At 40.4% G+C, this 21089-nt stretch overlaps 1 protein-coding gene and 1 long non-coding RNA gene across 2 annotated transcripts; one reads left to right on the top strand and one right to left on the bottom strand.

Annotated features, from left to right (window-relative positions):
* Positions 1-896: 896 nt before the first annotated feature.
* LOC134670717 (uncharacterized) lies at positions 897-6512 on the bottom strand. The gene is made up of 3 exons (XR_010099114.1): positions 5481-6512; positions 3905-5121; positions 897-983 (listed from the first exon to the last, which is right to left on the bottom strand). It is a non-coding gene; the product is annotated as an uncharacterized LOC134670717 (long non-coding RNA).
* On the top strand, positions 5850-6494 carry LOC134670712 (uncharacterized). Its single transcript, XM_063528528.1, has 2 exons — positions 5850-5965; positions 6254-6494. The coding sequence occupies exons 1-2, from the start codon at positions 5901-5903 to the stop codon at positions 6492-6494; spliced, it is 306 nt and encodes a 101-aa protein (XP_063384598.1). The 5' UTR covers positions 5850-5900.
* Positions 6513-21089: the final 14577 nt, after the last annotated feature.

The following is a 21089-nucleotide window of genomic DNA, read 5'->3' as shown; positions in this document are numbered from 1 at the left end:
CACCCAAGTCGACAGCCTCCTCGACGGCCACGGATAGCCACTGCATGCACCGCCAAATCACGTGCCAATAACGGCCATCAGGCGTTAGCAGGTGATCCAAGACCAAGGGCTGACTGTCGGGACCCACCACACGCAGCTCCGTATATAAAGAAGCCTCGAGATGGGGCGCGGGGTTGTTGGGGCACATCAGGTGATGCCCGACAGGCGCGTCGAAAATACCTTCTTTCTTATATTCCACCTCGTCCGCCACAATCCTCGTGGTGGAACAAAAAAACGCCACCCCGTATTGTAAACTGAACGACTGACACGCCTTAAATACGGCATGCAGCGTCACGTTAACATCCGACACATTTACCAAATAGAAAGACATAATGATCGAAGGTCAGTTTCCAACGAGAGCAAGGAAGTGAATAAGTAAATCATAAAACCTAACATCATAAAGTAACAAGAAACCTATAAAACAAACCCATCCCATATAAAGAACCACTATCTCCATGACACAGAAAATTAATCAATAATGCCTAACAAATAAATATCATATTAACAGTTTCAATAAAAGTAAACACATGTTAACACAACAATGTATTTCATAACCATATAAGGAACATGTACTCGTAATGTTAGAAATAGGCATGTAAGCAAATTGTATATCCAGATAGCATTAAGATTGTTATTATATTCCAAAATATAATTTTAAGAACCAAGAACCAATATGTATACCATAGATAACTCCACTCACACACCTTCACTCACTCTGTCTCTTGTCGGTCTTGTGTGTCTTGTCGGTGTCTTTGTTCACTTAAGCGAAAAACATATATATATATATATATATATATATATATATATATATATATATATATATATATATATATATATATTTTTGTCTCAAAAAAAAAACGGGAAAGCTGTAGTGTAGTCAGTTCATACACAGCTGCTATCAGCTGATACACTGCTGCTTGATGCAGCTGATACTTGATACCTATCTCCCATATACGTAGGTTGCCCTGAAAGTTTCGGGAATTGGAAAAAATACGCGTTTAAATGAAATAAAAGTACTTTTATTGTTTTTCAAAGTATTCTCCTTTGTGTTTAATGCACTTTTTCATTCTCTGAAACCAGTTTTCAAAACAGTTATTGAACTCTGAACTGGGGGTTGACGAAATGGCCATTTTATAAGCGTGGACTGCTTCTTCCGCGGTCTGAAAACGCTGACCACGCAACCGATTCTTTATTTTCGGGAAAGTAAAAAAATCGTTGGGACTTAGGTCGGGGCTGTACGGAGGATGGTCCAGTAATTCGACTTTTTCGCCCTTCAGATAGTCGTTTGTTTTCTGAGCAGTATGAGGGCTGGCATTATCATGGTGTAGTATAATACGGCGGTTAGGGTTATTTTTTCGCAGTTCAGCAAAAACAATCGGTAAACAAACGCCTATATACCAATCGGCATTGACAGTTCTTCGATCTTCAAGAGCAATAGTCGCCACGTGACCCGATTTGGAGACAAACGTGGCTACCATTTTTTTGATCGTGCTGCGAGAACGAACAACTTTTGTTGGCTTCGGCTCGTCTTCGTAAACCCATACTCGAGATTGGTTTTTGGATTCAGGCTCATATGCGTAAATCCATGACTCGTCACCTGACACAATACTAAAAACGGCAGTTGAGCTTCCTCCATTAAATCTTTTTAGGGTTTTGTGGGACCAATTGACACGGACCGTTTTCTGGTCGTCAGATAACAAGTGAGGAATCCACCGGGAAAACAACTTCCGCACGCCCAACTCTTGCTGTAAAATAACTTGTACCTGACTCATTCCAATGCCTAAAGTCTCCTGAATTTCCCGATATGTAACATGCCTATCTTCTTTTATCAGTTGGCGAACAACATCGATGTTTTGATCGGTAACGGCAGTTTTCGGTCGACCCTCACGTACGTCATCCGCAAGAGACACACGGCCACGTTGAAATTCCGAATACCACCTGTATATTGTCGTCTTCGAAGGTGCTTCACTACTAAAAGCAATAGTCAATCGGTCTCCACATTGTTGTTGTGTTAATCCACTTTTAAAGTCATAATAAATCATTGCTCTATAACTTTCGCGGGACAGCTCCATTTTCACCAGCGACTCAACGACTTTAAAAAACAATTGAAAATAGAACATTGTTTTTTTTTTCTAAGTGGCCAGTGTTTTCGAATAATGAGACTATGCTTGTAACAAAGAGGTATAACACATGTCAAATATACGTTCCTAAGTATGCAATTCCCGAAACTTTCAGGGCAACCTACGTACACTCGGCGTCACGGAAATCGCACACCCACGGATTTTTGTTTCAAGCCGTTATAAACCTTATGTTGTTGAAGGTAAAGTATGAGTGTGTGGGATCATTTTAAAGAGAATTTAACCCTTCATTTAAAAACAATGCAATAGTTACTAAAGAGTAAAAAAAGGCACCTTTTTTAATAAGAAATAAAAATCGTATATTCATGCAAAAAAATCAACAAATTAAAACACAATAAAATCAACAAATATCGGAATACAAATGCCTAAAACTAAACTTAAAACCTAGTGTTGCCTCCTCTGGCCTTAATGACTGCCTCCATGCGAGCCTTCATGGACCTCACGAGAGTCACGACGTACTCTTGAGGAATAGCATCCCACTCTTCAATGACGGCATCTCGAAGCTGTTCCAGGGTCGCAGCTGCAGGATTACGTGACCGCACCTTCCGTTTTAGCTGATCCCAAAGGTGCTCTATGGGATTCAGGTCCGGACTCCTTGCTGGCCACTGCATGACGGTGATCCCAACCTGATCAACGCTGAACGCTGAACGCTGTGTGGGAGCGGGCGTTATCCTGCATGAATGTGAATCCAGGACCGACAAATTCGGCGTATGGAACCACATGGTCCTCCAGGATCTCTGTGATGTACCGATGAGCAGTCATGGATCCCTGGCCTCGACCACCACCAGTGCGGGAAACACAAACGAGCTCGGTTTTGCCGGCGAGGGAAATGCCACCCCAGAACATGCAGGATCCTCCTCCGTATCCGACGGTTTCTTCAAGACAGGCCTGTGAATAACGTTCCCCTTGCCTCCTGTACACTTTTCTGCGCCTATCGTTGTAGAACAGGCACACCCTGGTCTCATCGGAGAAGAGGACAGCCTTCCATTGGTCGACCGTCCAATCCTTGTGTTCGCGAGCAAACTCACGTCTGACTCGCCGATGCTCTGCCGTCAATTTGGGACCCGTAGCCGCTCTATGGGGCATGATCTTCTTCTCCCGCAACCTTCTTCTTACTGTAGAGACACTCACCACCGTTCTCCGAACTGCTTGCAGCTGCTGCTGCAGCTGGACAGCGTTGGAGAAACGGTTCCGCAAAGACGTCGACACAATAAAGCGGTCGTCTCTTTCGGAAGTGCAGCGTTGTCCTCCGGATCCAGGCTTCCTGGTGAAGCTTCTAGTCCTCTGGAATCGATGAATTCGGAAACGGCTTATGTTGAGTTGCCCAGCAACCGCAGACTGCGTCATTCCTGATTCCACCAGGGCTACTGCTTGAGCTGCTTCTGCTTCCGTGGTATCCATTTTCTTGGGGTGTTTTCTTTCTCCAGCTGTTCCGGTGTGACCTCTGTGAACTCTGGATACCGAATGACCCATATTCCACTTTTACCCCCCCTTTTAAACCTATCCAAGGTAACGCAACTAGCGACCCTTACAACGCGTATTGTAGGTGTTCTTTCAGAACGCCGTAATTTCGTGATTATTATTATTTTTCCCAAAAATGCTTTATTCATGGTTTAATGCTTATTAATTGTGCTTTTAGATGATATATATATTGTGAGGGTATAATACATATGATAAGAGCTATATTCGCTTAAAACAAAAATCGGTGGGTGTGCGATTTCCGTGACGCCGAGTGTATGTATTTTACTACTTTACAGAACATTAAGTTAACGATGCCATAAACCTTGACTTACTGTAATTTGCTATACAATGGTTAATGACCATTGCCATAACTTCCACTCGATTAAGCCTGTTTTAACCTTAGTATATAAGGCCAGCACTTTCTATCAATATATTCAGTACTTACTCGACTCTTGTGTTATCATTATAAGCCCTGAACGCCGAACACTTCACACTAAAGTGGTCATGAAAATGCTCGAGTCATTTTGTTCACTGCCATCGATTCTCTGTTTATATCTGCTGTGACTGGAAGTACCATCAAATCCCCATTTACAAATCTATTCCAACTGCATGCCTTTTACTTTCTCAGGTAAACTACTCAAAATTCGTGTAACAACAATGTCATAAATTCTGTCCTACATGAAATTAAGGGTTATTTTTGTTAATTATATTGTACAGATTCTATAAAATAAAATATTTATTCAAAATCCACCTTTTACTTAAACACACTTCTTTAATTACCAGTTGCCCATGGTGCGCACGATTCGTTATTTTATTTGAGTATGGGAAATGTCACATTTGACGTTTGGTTCACGATGCCGATATTAGGCTGGGCACAGACGCACAAAATTCTCATTCGGAAACCGAATAAAATGTTGCATAACGTTGTTCAATGAATAGCATGTATTATTATTTGTTTGCAAAAAACAACATCATTTATTTTCTCTGAGATTTTCCCTAATAAATTAAGATTTCGTAAAAAGAAATGTCCTCGACTCATTATCAAATCGCGTGCGCCACAAAAAAGTCACGCGACTAATTTGACAGCTGATGTCTCATTCTAACATCGTTATTTCTCACTCTTAATCGCGCCCGTGTAGCGGCCACATTACGCTGGCCGCAGACGCGATATGTATAATCAATATAATCATCATCCTGTCAGCCTATATACGTCCCACTGCTGAGCACACTACACTAGACCGCCCGCCCGCCCGCGACGCCATCAAGGCCAATAGAACGGCGAGCTTCTTTCTGAACGCAGCCTGAATGTATTGTGTTATAAATTTAAAAATGCTTGGTCTCTGCAATTTTGGTCTGTGACAGCCCTGGACTCCTTAGCGGAGTCGACGACATACGGTAAAGAAACAAATGAACTCCCGAGCGGAGTTCTTGACATGCAGCGTTGTTTATTTGTCAAGTGCGCGATTGGACTCCACGGGGGAGTCTTATACCGGGTGTGGCCTGTAACACGAGCAAATAATTAAAACATAGATTGTACTCCTCAAACGGTGACACTTTTGTTCAACAACTTTTAAAAATTATGAAGTATTTAGACTCCCTATTTTTCATATAAAATAAATATTATCTTCAATGGACGCCATCGCCACGCCATATCATTGTGATTGACGTTGCTTGTCACGCCTTAAACATAACAAAATTCGCAATACATTGAGTCTTAGAATAAACTTTGAAGTGTATTAAAAATCAATCCACAAGTTATTTTTAAAAGTCGCTGAACAAATGTTGGTCAGTATGAGGAGTACAGCCTACAGTTTAATTTTTTGCTCATGTTAGAGGCCACACCCGGTATAGTTGTTTGTTTTAACGCCGACATGTAGCGAATGGCATGGATTTTGGCCTGACAGTGAACGTGTTAACAATTCACTATTAGTTTTCTTGTTGTAGTAATATAATTGTCATTAAAATTAATATAATGTACTTCTTTTTTTATAGCTGACGTAAACACGATGGTTTTAAAGGTATTTATTGTCGTGTGGTTCGATTTGGCACCTATACCTACTTATTTTAATATCATACTGCACTTGGGATGTGTAATGCTGCCGATATTGTTTGTGCTGGCTTAAATTAACATTGCCTTACAGCGTGTGTTGTCCAACTAACCTCTGAAATACTTGTGGGGATGCATTTGGAATGGTTGAATCAGTTTTACGTTGATAACCTGATACTAATGTTACTGACTACTTAATGGTTTAATACTTAATTATGACTTGCAGCATTCAGAGGACCCCATGCGGATGCCTGGAATGGCTTATGCCGTGTACCAAAATGTAAGTTTCTTACAAGCTTTTATATCATTTGCACTGTTACTACGTTCTAAAAATAAGGTTGACACACAAGTCTCTTTGAAATAAGGTGATAAATTTGTCCGAAGTTATAGAATTCTACTTAGTTTAATTAATTTATGATACTGTTTGTTTATGTAATTAGTAGACAAGTCATTTAACAAAGTTTAGCAAATATTAAGTGCCTAACACCTAGCTTGTCATAACATGTATTTATTGTTTTATTTTTATTCATACTGGGAGCTCAAACATTAATGATTGATATATTCACAGAAACAATGAGCAAACACCGCTGCTGAGCCAGCAGGAGCCACTGGCGGAGCTGCTGCCAGAGCAGCCCCCAGAGCAGCGTTGTAGCCTTTCCGACCACAGGCTGAGGCTACAACTCAGGCTGTACAGGGCGCTGCTCCTGCCCGAAGAACCCAGGCAGCCGCTTGACCCGTCAGAGCTCCTGGCTGCTCAACAGCGGTGGCGGGCAGCTGTAAAAGCTGCGCAGGAACGCTGCTTCAAATAGGGAGCCCTATGCATTATTAATTTGGTGTGTATAGGGCTCCCTAATATAAATGAATTAAAATTATCGATTTTTAAATTTGAGTTTCATTACAATCTATTACATCAAACTACTAAAAGCCTGGAATCATTTAGCTTATGATATTATTATTAACTTTTGAAATAATTAATCCTACAAACATACATCCAGTCTAAAAATGAAATGATTATGGTGAAGATGTAAATCCTTGAGAGGGAGGCAATAAAAATACTTGTCAGTTGCAATTATTTATTTACATTAATTACATTATTTACATATTGTACATTAATTGTATTTGTGAAATGTAGGAAAACATTCCAGACAAAAACCGGGTGAAGATGGGCACTTGACACACTGGTACAAAGTTTGTTTTCTAACTTTTGATGTATCCCAGCATTGCTTGCACCTTTTTCTTTTAGTACGGCCACCCTCAGGTTTAGGCAGGTGCGAGGGATAATGAATACCCTGATTATTATTAATTTCTGTACATATGTACTTGGAGTGCAGTACCAGCGGGAGTTGCCAATACGTATAATTTTATGCCGTATTTGTGGCGTTTTCCCTGCATATATTGCCTAATCCCACTTCGGCCTCTTGATAGAATCATCGATTCGTCAATGGATAAATTTTCCCCAGGACTATACAAATCAGTCATTTTTTCATTAAAATACTTAAACGGTCCGGCCACTCGTCTATGACGGCACGGACGGTATCGATCGATGAGGATTGAGGCCGCTGCCCGCACTTAATCTAACTAGAGAGATTCAACATTATGCCTTCATGTAATTGAGATTGAGTGGTATCTGATTCAGATTCTTCTAATTGAGATTATGTTACTGTAGCCCGAGATTCCATATATATACGGCTGTAAAAATTCATCTGCTCTTCAAACTTCCACGGTACAATAGATTTAGCGGCCTGACCACTTTTTTTATTTTTACGACGTTCCATCATAATATCACTCAAGTAAAATAATTATCGCGACTAGAACTTGCCTTTCGTTTATACGACGTATTCGACGTGGGAGTACTGGTGCTGGAGAAATTGCTTTCAGGCAGTGTTGCCAACTTGGCATAAATGATGCCAGATCTGGCATATTTTCACTCGCTTTGGCACCAAAATTTTCCATTTAGCATCTGGCATATTTTTTAGCATAATTTAGTCTAAGCCAAGTTTGCACCAACTTGGCAGCAACAGTATGCGCCATCGCCTTATGTTGTTCATATTTTCATATGAATTTTGACTTTTGTGTACGGATGGACGTCAACGGACTATATCAAGTTGGTCAAGCAGATCTTGTCAGTAGAAAAAGGCGGTAAATTTGAAAAAAGTATGTGTTTTAAGTGTCTAATTTCAAGTGATATTTTAGCATAGGTGTTTCAAAAATCTTTGGCATAATCTAGACATTAGTCTAGCATTTTTTCAAGATCCGAGTTGGCAACACTGCTTTCAGGTGATTTCGGTGTTTCAAGAAAGGGAAGAGAATATTCACTAGACGTAGTACTATTATCAAAGTCAACCTCCTGCAGTAGGGCGGCCGTCCAAATATGGCTTTAAAAATGCAAAGGCAAAAAATAAAGAAAATAAAACTACTAAAAGTACATAAAATAACCCTTATAATTACCCTGCAGCGAATTTGATAGCCAGCGCAGTGAAAGTGTTATTTAAAATGTCAAACTTCTATGAAATTATGACTTAAAAATGACACTTGCACTGCGTGGGTTATCAAATCCGCTGCAGACTTTTTTTTGGTCCAACTATACAAGAAAAATATTAGAGATGTGAAAAATACATACAGAAAAAAATTCCTCGAAGGAATTGGGAGGTCCTTTTTCGGGTAGTGGGACAGTATAAACTATAAGCTAAATAAAAAAATAACGTTCTGTTATATATCGCAGAAACACAGAATATTACAAAATTAATCTTCTGTTTTTCTTTTTAAATATGTCCACTACTTCATTCGCATCAATTTCTATCCCATAGTGAATGTTCATGAGAGCCAAGCCGTTCAGTCTGTTTTCACTCGTAGTGTTCCGCAAGTAGTTTTTAAGTCTTCTTTCTTGGCTTGAAAAGGTCCTTTTTGGGGGAGCAGTGGAAACAGGTATGGTAGCCAATATTTGCAACAATGTGTAAATATTTGGATATAGTTTTTGGTCACACTTATCTAAGCATTCCAAAGATGATTTAATGACGTTCGCAGATATTTCCGACGGGTTGTATGTAGTACCTACTGACACACTGTCGCAACACTGGCTGACTATTTGCTTTGCTCATACCGAAATATATAGCACATTATTATAGAGTGTGTAATGAACACTGTAAAATTTAAACATGTAAAGTAAGTTCAAGTTACGAGCTAACAAACGCACACTGTTGCGACCTAGTTTCTAGTTAATAGATTCCAAAAAATCGACGATTTCACAACTCACCCCGGTCTCCCCTACCTGCATTCACCCAAGTTTAAAAAAATAAAACAATTTCGAGAGGAAAATCGGCGGATTTATTATACCGACGAGAGGTATAATAAATCCGTCGATTTTCCTCTCGAAATTGTTTTATTTGTTTTAAATATCTTATTCGCCATAAAACAATGTCTCCTCGGTAAATCAATAGTTATTTGTTTTACAAGGGGGCAAACAAGTTGTTTAATATTGATACCCGAGCAAGCGAAAGATTCCTAAATTGAACCACGAGCGTAGCGACTAGTTCGAAAAATGGAATCTTGAGCGTTGCGAGGGTTTCAAAGCACGAGGGTTAAACAAAATTTGACCCGAGTGAAACGCAAAATTTTTCACCACACCAACCCAAAGCAAATATTAAATGTAAAATATCAAACAAAATCAAATCCAAATTATATATTTTATCATCCAAAATCATTATTATAAGTCAATTCTACCAGCATACATAAGAAAACAACTCAAAATTGGCATTTGATTACTTTGCCTCACATGTGAATAAAATGCAACTTTGCTATCAGTTTTTGAAGTGCAAAATAAGTGCCTTTCCGAGTTGGTGTGGTGAAAAATACTTTTACGATTTCGTTTCATGAATTTGAATTTCAAGTGTTTGAGTTTACGTCTCAACGACGCGACGTAATGCTTAGTGAGGGTAGAGTTTCGTCTTCATTCACACCCTCTTGAATTTTTTTAGGGTTGGGAGTTCACTTTTCATAAAAAACTATGAACACTTCTTATTGCCGATTTATCCAAATCGTCAACTTTCTGCACCACAGTCGGGCGATCCCGTTTTTTTTTCCAAGTAGTATGTTTGTGCCGCTCCGGGGCCAGAACTCTTCCGCTAGGGGGCGACACTTTGTATGCGCAACGTTAGTTTTTCTAGTCATTTGTATTATCGAAATATCATCACTGATTATGCATGAGCTATGAAAGTTAAGACGACCGATTAGAGCTCGCGCACCTAACCGTCTTCCCTGACTCTCCCAAACACTTACAAGTCAAACATCCTGTCATTTTTCAACGTTTTCCATAGTTTTACCAAAGACTGCATTGTTCATTAATTTATAAAAGTCTTTCTCAAACTTGTTTCTAGACTGTATTGCTTTATCTGTATTGAGATCAATGTACGATTTAAGACATGATTACAGACGTTGAGTAAACTCAAGGATGCGGTGGATTTTTTTTACTTTCAACCCATGTGTTATGGCCTTAAGCAGATTATATAATGAATTACATAATTGTTTTTATCTTCTAGTGTAGCTAATAATTTATTTGTTTTACTCATCCCTATTGATGGAACCTTATTCTCAAAGCAAAACTCCCATTTTCATTCATTGTGTAAATCATGTAAGCTTGTAGGATACTCTAAATCTACTTCAAAAAGTAACCCTTTTCATTTTCGGCGCATAATTGACTCATATCAAAACTGATGATTTCCTCTTCGGATAGCCAGCGAAAACCTCCTACAGGTAAATACTGAGACATAGCCCTTACATACAAATTATTTGCATCTAAATAAACTATATAATTAGAGGGTTTATCTGAAACATCATTTTTAAATATTTATTATTTACTACTGGATATTTCCCACAACACTGACTCAACCCCTCACGTATTCCTGATGAAATGAATTTTATTTTTGACATGTCAGTGAGTAGCTCTAACTCAATTTGAGTGTGCTTTAGCATAGAGTCCCAGCTGAGTCCAGGGGCGGTATAATAGTGAGCCGGGTCGAGCTTATACGTCTTAAGACAGACGTCACGGAAGTTCTCAAAAACTTCTGCCAATAACATGACGTTAGTCTTAAGGTAGTGGTCGCTATACTCCCCCAATGTTCCAACTTTGAAGGCATCCCAAACATTTTGGACATGTTGGTAATCCTTATCGGAAATGGGGGAGCTGGCGTGGCTGTTATGGAAGGCAGTCTGAGGAGGTAGTGAAGTTTCCTCAAGCTGCCCCCACCCCTGTACATACTCATAGGGAAACACCCGCTAGCGCGTTATCAAATCTATTTCATCATGAGGGAAATGTGAGGTAATAATCTTAAACTGATTTTTAAGAAGGTTTTGCACTAATGTATCTAATGAGGACGCCATAAATCTAAAAGAATCTATAAACATAAGATCTAACTCTAAAACATCACTCTTCAAAGTAAGTGATATAAATTTCTCTTTATTCTGAGGTATGACATTAACATTGTCATACTTTTTCAAGGACTTAATTATAAAGTGTGAGTCATACCCACTGAAGTTATGCATCACTATTGGAATATTCATTAACAATTTTATAATTTAAGTTGCAGTTAGAATGTGCAGCGCCCCTAAACTCACCTGTGAGATGACAGTGATCCCGTGCCCTATCATCTCCCAACACTCCCCCACAAATATGACAGTTTATTGCAGACTGGAATTCTACCTGCTGCTCTCATGTTAGAACGCATAGGTATTATAATTTTAATCTTGCTTACAAAGGGCGCAAAGTCTCTAATTATTTCATAAACTCTTTCGCACAGTCCTCGCCGCGAAATGAAACATATTTCGATTTTGATTCATCGTATGAGCATTTGATAAAATAACCAAAGCTATGCGGGGCTCATGTGGCTGATAGTCTCTACAGTATATGAGGAAGATGGAGATGGCGCGCAAGTGGGTATAATAGGTTTTAACAAAGCCTCGAAATCAGCATACACGACAACTGGTGCTCCGTAATTGATACCGAAAGTTTTTAAATTTTAATATATTGTCTCCATCATACGGTAAAATTGTCTTTGCATGGGAACAGTCACGTTTTACATGTTCCTTGAATTTTGCTTCATTAAAAGGTAAAAGACATCCATTATGATTATGTTATGTTTTAAAAGCTGCGTGCTTATCAACCTACTTATATTTTTAATCCAGCAAAAGTGTTTTTTGTCACCATCTTCTATTATGAGCATGTTTATATGACGGTCGCATCGCTTTTTTGTATGATACACCGTTCCTGCTCAATGACTCATCAATAATTTCAAAAACATTAACACTTATATTATTCAACTGTTCAAAACGTTTAATCCCGCACAATGTCAGGGGAAAAGACACCCCCTCTAGGTTTAGGGTGGGCCTTATAGTGGGGATATGATTTGGGGCGATCCCCATGTTTATCAGCTGGATATAAAGCACTAACAATGGCCCACGCAAAGCATGCGTCATCTACATTTTTAACATTAATACAGGCGTGCCTCGCTTGCACCCACTTTGGTAGGGGCAGGTATGATGATCCTCGCAAGGGTTGATACTTGTTAATATTCACTTCTCGATGTAGCACTTTACTTATAGCCCACCCACTGTCACGTTCTTGAAAGTCTTCAGCCTTGGCTCGGATTTCCTCCATAAACATTTGAAATGTTTCATTCACGTTGCTAACATCTAATGAAATCACTTTATTCTTAGTGTTGAAAGATTTCACCTCCTCCATCACTATCATTCACCTTTATCCATTTACTGTATCGTCCGAAAAGTTCCAAATTCACCTTAACAGCACTCTTAACCCTAGAAATGTTCTCCTCTATGAGATTAACAACTCATAGGCGTACACTCTCCATGAAATCTTCAGAAGCGAGATATTCTTCCTTGGAAACAGTCTATATGAGATGATCCGGCTCTTGAACGCTGATGTTAATATTTCTGTGGCTTCATCATACATCTTACATTTTAGACTGTGTTTAGCGTTGCACTTTTCAGATGATTATATAACGATTTTACCTCTATATCACATTTTCGCGTTTTGGAGGGTGATGCGTCATCTTTAGCTCGTAATGGCAGCTCTTCACACCCCGGCGCACAGTTGTCGTAGGTAGACTTTGTTTTGTTCAAGTATCCGATACGTGCGTTAATACACTCCATGACATGTTCGATATGGCTCCATTCCATGTGGTTTATCACCAAGAGGTGTGAGTTTGTCATAGGTTCGTAAAACGTCGTCACAGGTGAGTAAAAGTAACGGCACTGGAGAGATACACATCTGAAGACGATCGCACTGTATCAGTTCTGGTGAAACACTCATTGGGTTATGATTATGAAAGAAGTTTCAAATGACTTCAACTTTTTCCGCAAACATTGCATTCCATTCTTCACTGGTGAGTTCATATCGCCCATTAAAATTGACACAGGCATCTAGTCTGATTGTGATTAACCTCAATAAACTGCAGCTTCAAGTATACATGGATATTTTCAATCAGAGCACTTGCACCAGCAGGACAGCGTTTGAGATTGTAGACACTTGCTCAGCTCACAGCGACTGGCACCATCACCGCTGCCGGAACAATCAATCGACGGTGTGTAAGAAGGTGAAAAAATGTTTGAAAAATTCATTTCACGCAGAAAAACTTCTTTCAACTTCCACAGACGTCAGTGGAGCGAATTTATAAAGACACGCTTCATCGGTTGCAGATTCGTTTGAAGTTTTATCAGCATATGCTCTGATATCGTCTAAATTAGGATTACGCGCCATGACTGCCTCTAATTTAAATTGTGTTGCTAAATTAGAACTCCAATTTACTATTATACTAACTTTGTCAAAGACTTCCAAGGTATCGACTACTGTAGTATCGCGCTTCTGTAGAAATTTTCGTGTATATAATCTAAGTCTCTTTTTATGTTCGGCTTCTTTAAGATATTTTTTGCTTTTTTTATGGACACTGCATCAGAGGCGTTTAAACTTTTATAACATTATTGATTTCATTGAAATATTTGACTTAGTACGATACTGCGGAAAGCCAAGTTCCCCATCTTGTTATAACTGGGAGGTAAAGGAAAGTCCAGATACATTTCCTTTAATAGTTTAATTCTACTAGGGGATTTTAAAAATATTTTTTTCAAGTTTGCAATTAAATTATCTACATCCGTAAATTGAGATCGAATTTGTTCCGCAACCCGATGAAGAGCGTGAGCCAAACAAGTTACATGCTTCATTTTTGGGTAATCTGTTTTTAAAATTCGCCCCGCTTTCAACATACATATATGCTACACTGTCCGAACACATTAAAAGTACATTTTCAATTTTACTTTCGTACGATTCGCCCCACAAGTTTTTTAAGCATTCGGTTACAAATTTTGCAATACTTTCCCCATTTACTTCCTCCAGCACTTTACATGCAACCAAGTAAGTTTTGTTTGAAGCACTGGAGTTCAAAGGCTTCATTAAAAAATGAACTACATATCTACCAAGAAAGTCCGTAGTTTCATCTAGTGATATCCACAATTTTTCATTTGTCACTTCACCGTGTATAATAGTCATGAAAAAACTTGTCCAAATGTCTTCTGATCGTGCTCTCGCTAGGTAACGTCGACGTAGGCATCGTCGCACAAGTGCAGCATATGTACTTTTGAAAAAATCTCACGAATGCCGGGTTTTCAATTTGCAGCCAGGGTATATTGCAGAGAATAAGAAATTCAATTAAGTCATCGTAGAAATTTTTGGTGTCGTTTTTAGGTGATTTATTGTGCGCATGCGCACGTTTAATGTGTTTTTGAACTGCATCCAATGTTGATTTCACATTTCGTACATCAATTCGGGATAGGGTTCAATCCAACTTTGAATTGTTTGTTCCATAGCCAAGGGGCGAGCTCTACGCGCCATGTCGAGGCCAAGACACTAGCAGTAGACTTAGTCCAATCAGAAGTCCAGTTTGAGTAAGCCACAGTAGTCATAGAGATGTTCACCGATTCCGTAAAGCAAGCCAAAGTCGTCGAAATAAACACTGAGCAAATAAACTTAACACCCACAAGATGGACGGACGACCTTGTTAAGGCCGCCGGAAGACGCTGGATGCGGATCGCTTCCAACCGGTACGAGTGGAGGTCCAAGGGGGAGGCCTATGTTCAGCAGTGGACGTCTTATGGCTGAGATGATGATGATGATGAAATAAACTTAAAATCATAACGTGCGTACTTAATGGTCCGAGGTCCGAGAAACATAAGTAAACATATTTTCTACTAGGAATACCTCAACCATTTTCTTATCATTAAACTAGAAAAGGATGGCATTAAACTAATAAAGGAATACTATTTGCCGTCTCTTTCACGCTAGTTTCAGCTATGCACTCGTTGCACGAATCGTTAGAATCATTGATGACGTGTTGTATATTAAAAATTCACGTTTCAACATGGCTCCTGGACTGCTGGAACTCATCTTTAAACGATTACTGAACAAGAATATAATTTTGAAAGAAGATGTAGTTGATTACAATAAGATTTTAGACATGACAAACGCTCATCGTAGAGGAATCCCACCCAACGGCCAATTGAGTGGAGATAGAAGTTTAAAGTATCTGCGCTACATTAAACAACCACAAGAATCAAAGAAACATAAAGAATGTGGATGTTTGAACTCTGGTAAAAGAGATATATTAACAACTAAAACTTTTTATCGAAAAACCGATTACATCTATTGGGATGATCCGAACGAACTGGTGAGCCGTTTACAGCTATTGACAGCATCACAAAACGCTGGCAACACCTCTCATTTGAACGAGATCAATGCAATCGATGAGGAACTGACTGAGAGCGGTATAATTTTTCAAGTAAGAAAACAGACCCTTTTCTGTTGGCTGTTTTAAAAGCTGTTTTCCGATAAAACAGATCTGTTTTCCCCTGGTTACCTTGTTATAAATACTGATGAATAAGGCTCCCTTCATCGTTCACTTTCACAATGCCTCTTAACAAGTTTGGACAATACTTGGGCAGCGAATCTACAATCCGTGACGACATAAAAGTGGAACGAGATTTAGTCAATTTTGAAAATAGACGGGTGGCAGGAATTCATTATTCATTAAGTCTTTCCTCAAAACTGATGCCATCTGTAGAGCTGAACTAGATGAACAAGTAGTATTTTTAAACACAAAGCTAAAGGCGAATATTAAAGATATAAAAGATTTACGGGTAAAGCTTGAAAAATTATCAGAAAGAATTACTACACCAACTCCATCACAACCCCAAACACCATCGACAACGGCAACAGTTCCAGGAAAGCGCATTACATTGAAGAAAATGAGTAAGGCTCAAGTAGTCAACGAGATACACAAGTATGCGAGAAAGACATTTCCGCTTCGTCGATTCATTCAGAGGGGACTCGATGACAATGGCAGATTGATGTGATTGATATGCAAAAGTACTCCAAGGATAATAACAACTATAATAAATACGTTCTAGTGTGCATTGATACCTTTTCGAAATACGATTGGATGCAACCGCTAAAATTCAAGAGCGCTGACGATGTTACAAAGGCAATGAGCAGAATTTTGAGTGGAGACGGGAGAAGGCCCAAGAATATTTAATCAGATGATGGGCAAGGAATTTTTCAATGTCAAGTTTAAATCGCTCATGACACGTCATCATATCAACCACTACTCTACCTATAGCGTCATGAAAGCTTCCATAGTGGAAAGACTAATTAGAACCTTAAAACATTGGATTTGGAAACAATTTAGCGTGAATGGTTTCTACAAGTGGATACAACTGATAAGCCAAGTGGGTGGGGCATTATTACAATAACAAATCGCATCGTACTATCGGTATGGCGCCGGCGAGTGTGAATAAAAACAACGCTAAGCAGTTGTTACATAAAGTCTACGATAACATTAAGATTAAACCACGTGCCAAGTTCAAGGTGGGTCAACATGTGAGGATTAGTAAATATAAATCCACTTTCGCCAAAGGCTACACCGGCAATTGGACTACGGAGATATTTACAATAACTAAAGTGCAAACTACTAATCCAGTGACATATTTACTTCAAGATGCCTGCGACGGATCCTCGCGCCACAGAATCAGCTGATAGCGCCTATCGCTGGGGTGTATCCACGTTTGCCGGAACATCATTCTGATGTCGGTCGTGAAGACAACTTGATGACGTCTGAAATTTAACAATATTTGAGTGATATCATTTTGAAGCGGTTTGCCTGAGTGAAGGCATTGATTGAGCGATACTCCGGTGCTTGAGTTAGCTGCAGCGTTATATACGACGCGTATCTTTTCGGATCCTTTTTTGAAAATTCCGTGGTGGGGTATTACATAGTGTTCGCTCTCGAAATTAAAGTCTGATTTGGACATATGACCAAGTGCCTCATAGTCCCTCATGAATTCCTTATATTTTTCAGCAAATACTGGATTCTTGGCCAGCCTGGCCTCCAACGAAATCAGTCTACGCATGGCTAGAACCCTAGACTCGCCCAGCTTGGGTCGGTCTGCCCGCAGCGGCAACCGCACCATGAATTGGCCATTATCTAAACGTTGAGTAGTGGAGGTATACAACCTTTCACACTCGAGCCGAGTAGCATGGATGCCGTAGTCCTCTACTGATGTCCCGGCGGTCGGTGTTGTTGATGATGATGGGTAATTCCAAGTTGCCCCCATCAGCACGTGACCGAAGCAGGTGCCGTACGCCTCAACACCTGGAATGTTAGTGAGTATCTTTGAACCAGTGTATATATAATTGAGCACATCCGTTCCTAGAATGATGTCCACATCCTGCGCTTTATCAAAGGCAGGGTCAGCTAAATCAAGTTTTGATGAATCCAAGTGAGTCCTGATCTCAGTATCATAATAAGGTATGTTTCCCGTAACCTTGTACATGACTGTAGCTACTACACTGATGATAGGTACTGTTTTCCCGCGTGGTTTGAATACAAGCTTAGCAATCGTGCCTGGCACATTTACCTTTATGTCACCTACTCCAAAAATATTATTCCCAGTAAACTGTTGGTGTACTTTGAACCTTTCTACAAATGATTTCTTCACTACGGAGCACCCCGCTCCCGAGTCAAGTAAAGCCCTAGCTTTAACATAAGTCCCATTGCCTGATCTGACCATGATCACAGCTGTAGGAGAGACACGAATTGGCGCCATTCGTAGTCTTTCCTCCGGTGCACCAACAGTGGCCTGATCTCATTGTTCAGGCTCAGGACTGCTCCGAGTCCCGAAGCGTAATGAGTGGAATGACTGCTGCGCCGCTTGAACACGCGCGCCTACCTTAGCCCTCGTTATGTGACCGGTGGGAATCAGCTGAGCCGGCTGAAGCGCACTATGAGGTGACCCTGTCTCCCTCCTTTGGGGTTGGTCTGGTACTGACGGCTTGGGGGACTGCGGCTTCGCAGCCCTCGGCGGAGACGTAGTCGGTCGCTGGGGAGACGGCCACCGCTCCGGCAGCGTGACTGCTCTCGACGTGCTTGGCGTGGCAAGCGGCATGACCCTTACCCGATGGACAGCTGCTTCAACTGCCATGGGTGGGGCTCTCCCCGCTGCACCACCATCGCACAGCAGTGAGTTGTGTGCGGACGACTCACACTGTGCGCACCAGTTGCGCTGCATGCACTCTGAAGCATGCGCCTGACTTCCTAGCCCAGGTCTTCCGCTCCGAAATCGCCAGGTTGAGGAACTTCGGGCATTTGTACAAGCTGTGCTGGTCACTCGAGCAGTATGAGCAAAGAACAGGGGGTGAATTCACCTGATTGGTCTCCTGTTCGATGGCTAGGACCCTCGCTGGCGGTCCCGGTTTCCTGGTAGCTTGACCCGACGGCCCAGCTCTTCCTCGTGCAGGTGCGGAACCACGCTGCGCAGTTGGTTGCTCCGCCGCTGCTGGCGAGACCGCTTGCTGAACCCGGCACTGCTCCTCCAACAGCGCCAGTAGCTGCGTCAGAGTGGGCAACACCTCCGGGTTGCCACCGTAGGGTCATGTGGTATACAGTGGCTCACTTTTTTTCGGAGAGCCATAACTTCGAAATAAATAATCGTAGAATGTTGTTTAAAAGCAATATTAGTAGCAAATTATATCTATTTTACATATGTGTAATTATTTTTTTGCAGAATGGTATAGTGGATATGATATACGTGTCTTTTTAAAAAGTCAGAAATGAGCCACTGTGTACGATGGGGTCGAAACAGTGGTTCGGCCCCATTTTTACAGTGGTTCGGCATGGTACACAGTGGATAGTTTTAGTTCAATAAAGAGAAATAAAACAATTTAAGTCGTAAATCAACATTTATTTATTATAGTAACTATCTTCTTATGTAAACATACACAAATTCAACAAAGGCAAATCTACTAGTTCGAGTTTTGAGCAAAATAAAGGTCATTAACAATCACATATCTTTTGTGAGAACGAAAATAATAAAAATTAAGAGATCAAAATGGTTTAGCACATCTTTCAATTACAATTAAGCAGTCACTTTGATTGTTGTGCAATACGAGATCATTAAGTATTAATATTATAATAATAGCTTCTTTTATAGACACACACATAAAATCAACAAAAAAACCATTATTTTGGTTTTCTTAACAAAAAAAATAACAAAAACACATCTTTTGTGATAACAAAAATAATGAATGAAAAATAATAAATAATTATTCATAATGTGATCAAAATGTTTTAGCACATGTTCAACTGAGATAAGTCGATTGGAAAACTATAATATGATTACTGTCGTGTTGTACTTCCACCAACTACAGGTTTAGGCAAAATCAATTTAATATCATCTTCATTCACACTTGAGAGATCAGGGTTGGTGGGTATGAAATATTTGTTATCACTTTTTTTCAGCTCTCAGGCATTTTTAAATTGTTTATTGCCGCCATTTGATAGGCTACTCTTCGCGATTCTTTCACTGTCAAACCGTAAAATAATAATGAGCAATATTTATAATATTCTTTTAAGGCCTTTTCCTGTTCATCATTAAAAACTTTGTTAACTTCGTAATTTGGTACTAGTCGCATGGTTTCTATCACACCACCAGACCCCATACATTTAACATTGTATCGCCTTAGCGTTGTGAAGGGTATGCCATATAATTTAGAAGCTTTTCTTACGCTCATTCCCTTTCTAATGTTTTTCAATGCCTCCTTCATATTTTCTTCGGTGTGGCCACCAATCAAACGCGGCTTTGAAGGTCGTGGCATCCTAAAAATAAACAAAGGCCCATCAAACAAATAAAATACATTAAAGAAACAAACAATACTAAAAGAAATATGTGCTTGCTCATCGCAGATATAATTGCCTTTTTAGTACACAGTGGATCATATAGTAAACTTCGTGCCATACACAGTGGCTCATGATCCCCTGTGTACTTTCGCAAACTGCACCACTGTAGAACATCACCGCCATTTTGAAAACATTTATAAGCCACGAGAAATTTACTATCTATTTCCTATTGAATTTCACACCTCTGCCTCCCCAATTAACCACATATTGCGAAAAAAAATACAATGTGCTTAAATAGCGTAAGCTATAGTAAGTAGAACACAAAGAAAACTTACCTTAAATACTCAATTTGCACCACCGAAACACAAAATACCTTCATACACGACAACTATGCGGCGCAGACGCCAGGCGACTAGTTCGTTCCTGCCCGGGTGCCTCGAGCGTCCGCGAAGTGCCGAAACCAACAGAATATAGCTATCCCTTTCTCAGTTATGGTACCTGCGCCACTGTTTCTGCCTGAGCCACTGTCTAACAAGTAACCCTACCTCTCCTCGTATAAGGTCTTGATTCTGTTCGGTAGCTTCTGCAAAATTATAAAAACCAATAAGTATGACCACTCCGTGATTGGCTGCTTGAGCTTCTCAAGCGCCTGGACTGACTCCCGGAGCGGGTCATAGAAAGCTGAGCGTGACCCTGCACTCCAGTGCGCCACTGAAGGCAGGTTCATGATTCTGCTAATGAATGTATCCAACAGCAGCCTGTTATTCTGATACCGAGCTCGCAATAACTGCAATCCATCGGAAGGTGCTGTATAATTGACAGCGCTTCCCCCTGCAACGACGACCGAAGATAGTAATGTTTCTCCGCGTCGGATATATCCCTACTATTGACTAGCGACATGAAGAGATCATAGAATGACAGCCACTCTGGCAGGTTGCCACTGAAGGTGGGCAGCTGCACAGAGGGCAGTTTGACTTTACCTGCCTGTCCACGGGGTGTGTGTGACTGGCCAGCCTCTCCAGCCGACGCCTCGTCTAGCTGGATCAGCAGCCGGTTCACCTCGCTAAAACACTCCTGGTATTGGAGCCGTTCCTCCTCCTCGAGCTCACCTTCGTAGGCCAGCAGTGACTCGTGCGCCTTGACGTACTCAGTATAAATATGATCAAAGTGCCG

Source organism: Cydia fagiglandana, chromosome 14 (assembly GCF_963556715.1).
Source record: "Cydia fagiglandana chromosome 14, ilCydFagi1.1, whole genome shotgun sequence".
In the NCBI taxonomy this organism is placed as follows: Eukaryota; Metazoa; Arthropoda; class Insecta; order Lepidoptera; family Tortricidae; genus Cydia; species Cydia fagiglandana.
Note: the sequence above shows the minus strand (reverse complement) of the source record. Positions and strands in the feature narration are given on the sequence as shown.

Coding starts and splice junctions, on each gene's coding strand:
- LOC134670712 (XM_063528528.1), top strand. CDS start 5,901: ATGACTTGCAGCATTCAGAGGACCCCATGCGGATGCCTGGAATGGCTT. Junction 5,966..6,253: donor CTTATGCCGTGTACCAAAAT/GTAAGTTTCTTA, acceptor ATATATTCACAG/AAACAATGAGCAAACACCGC.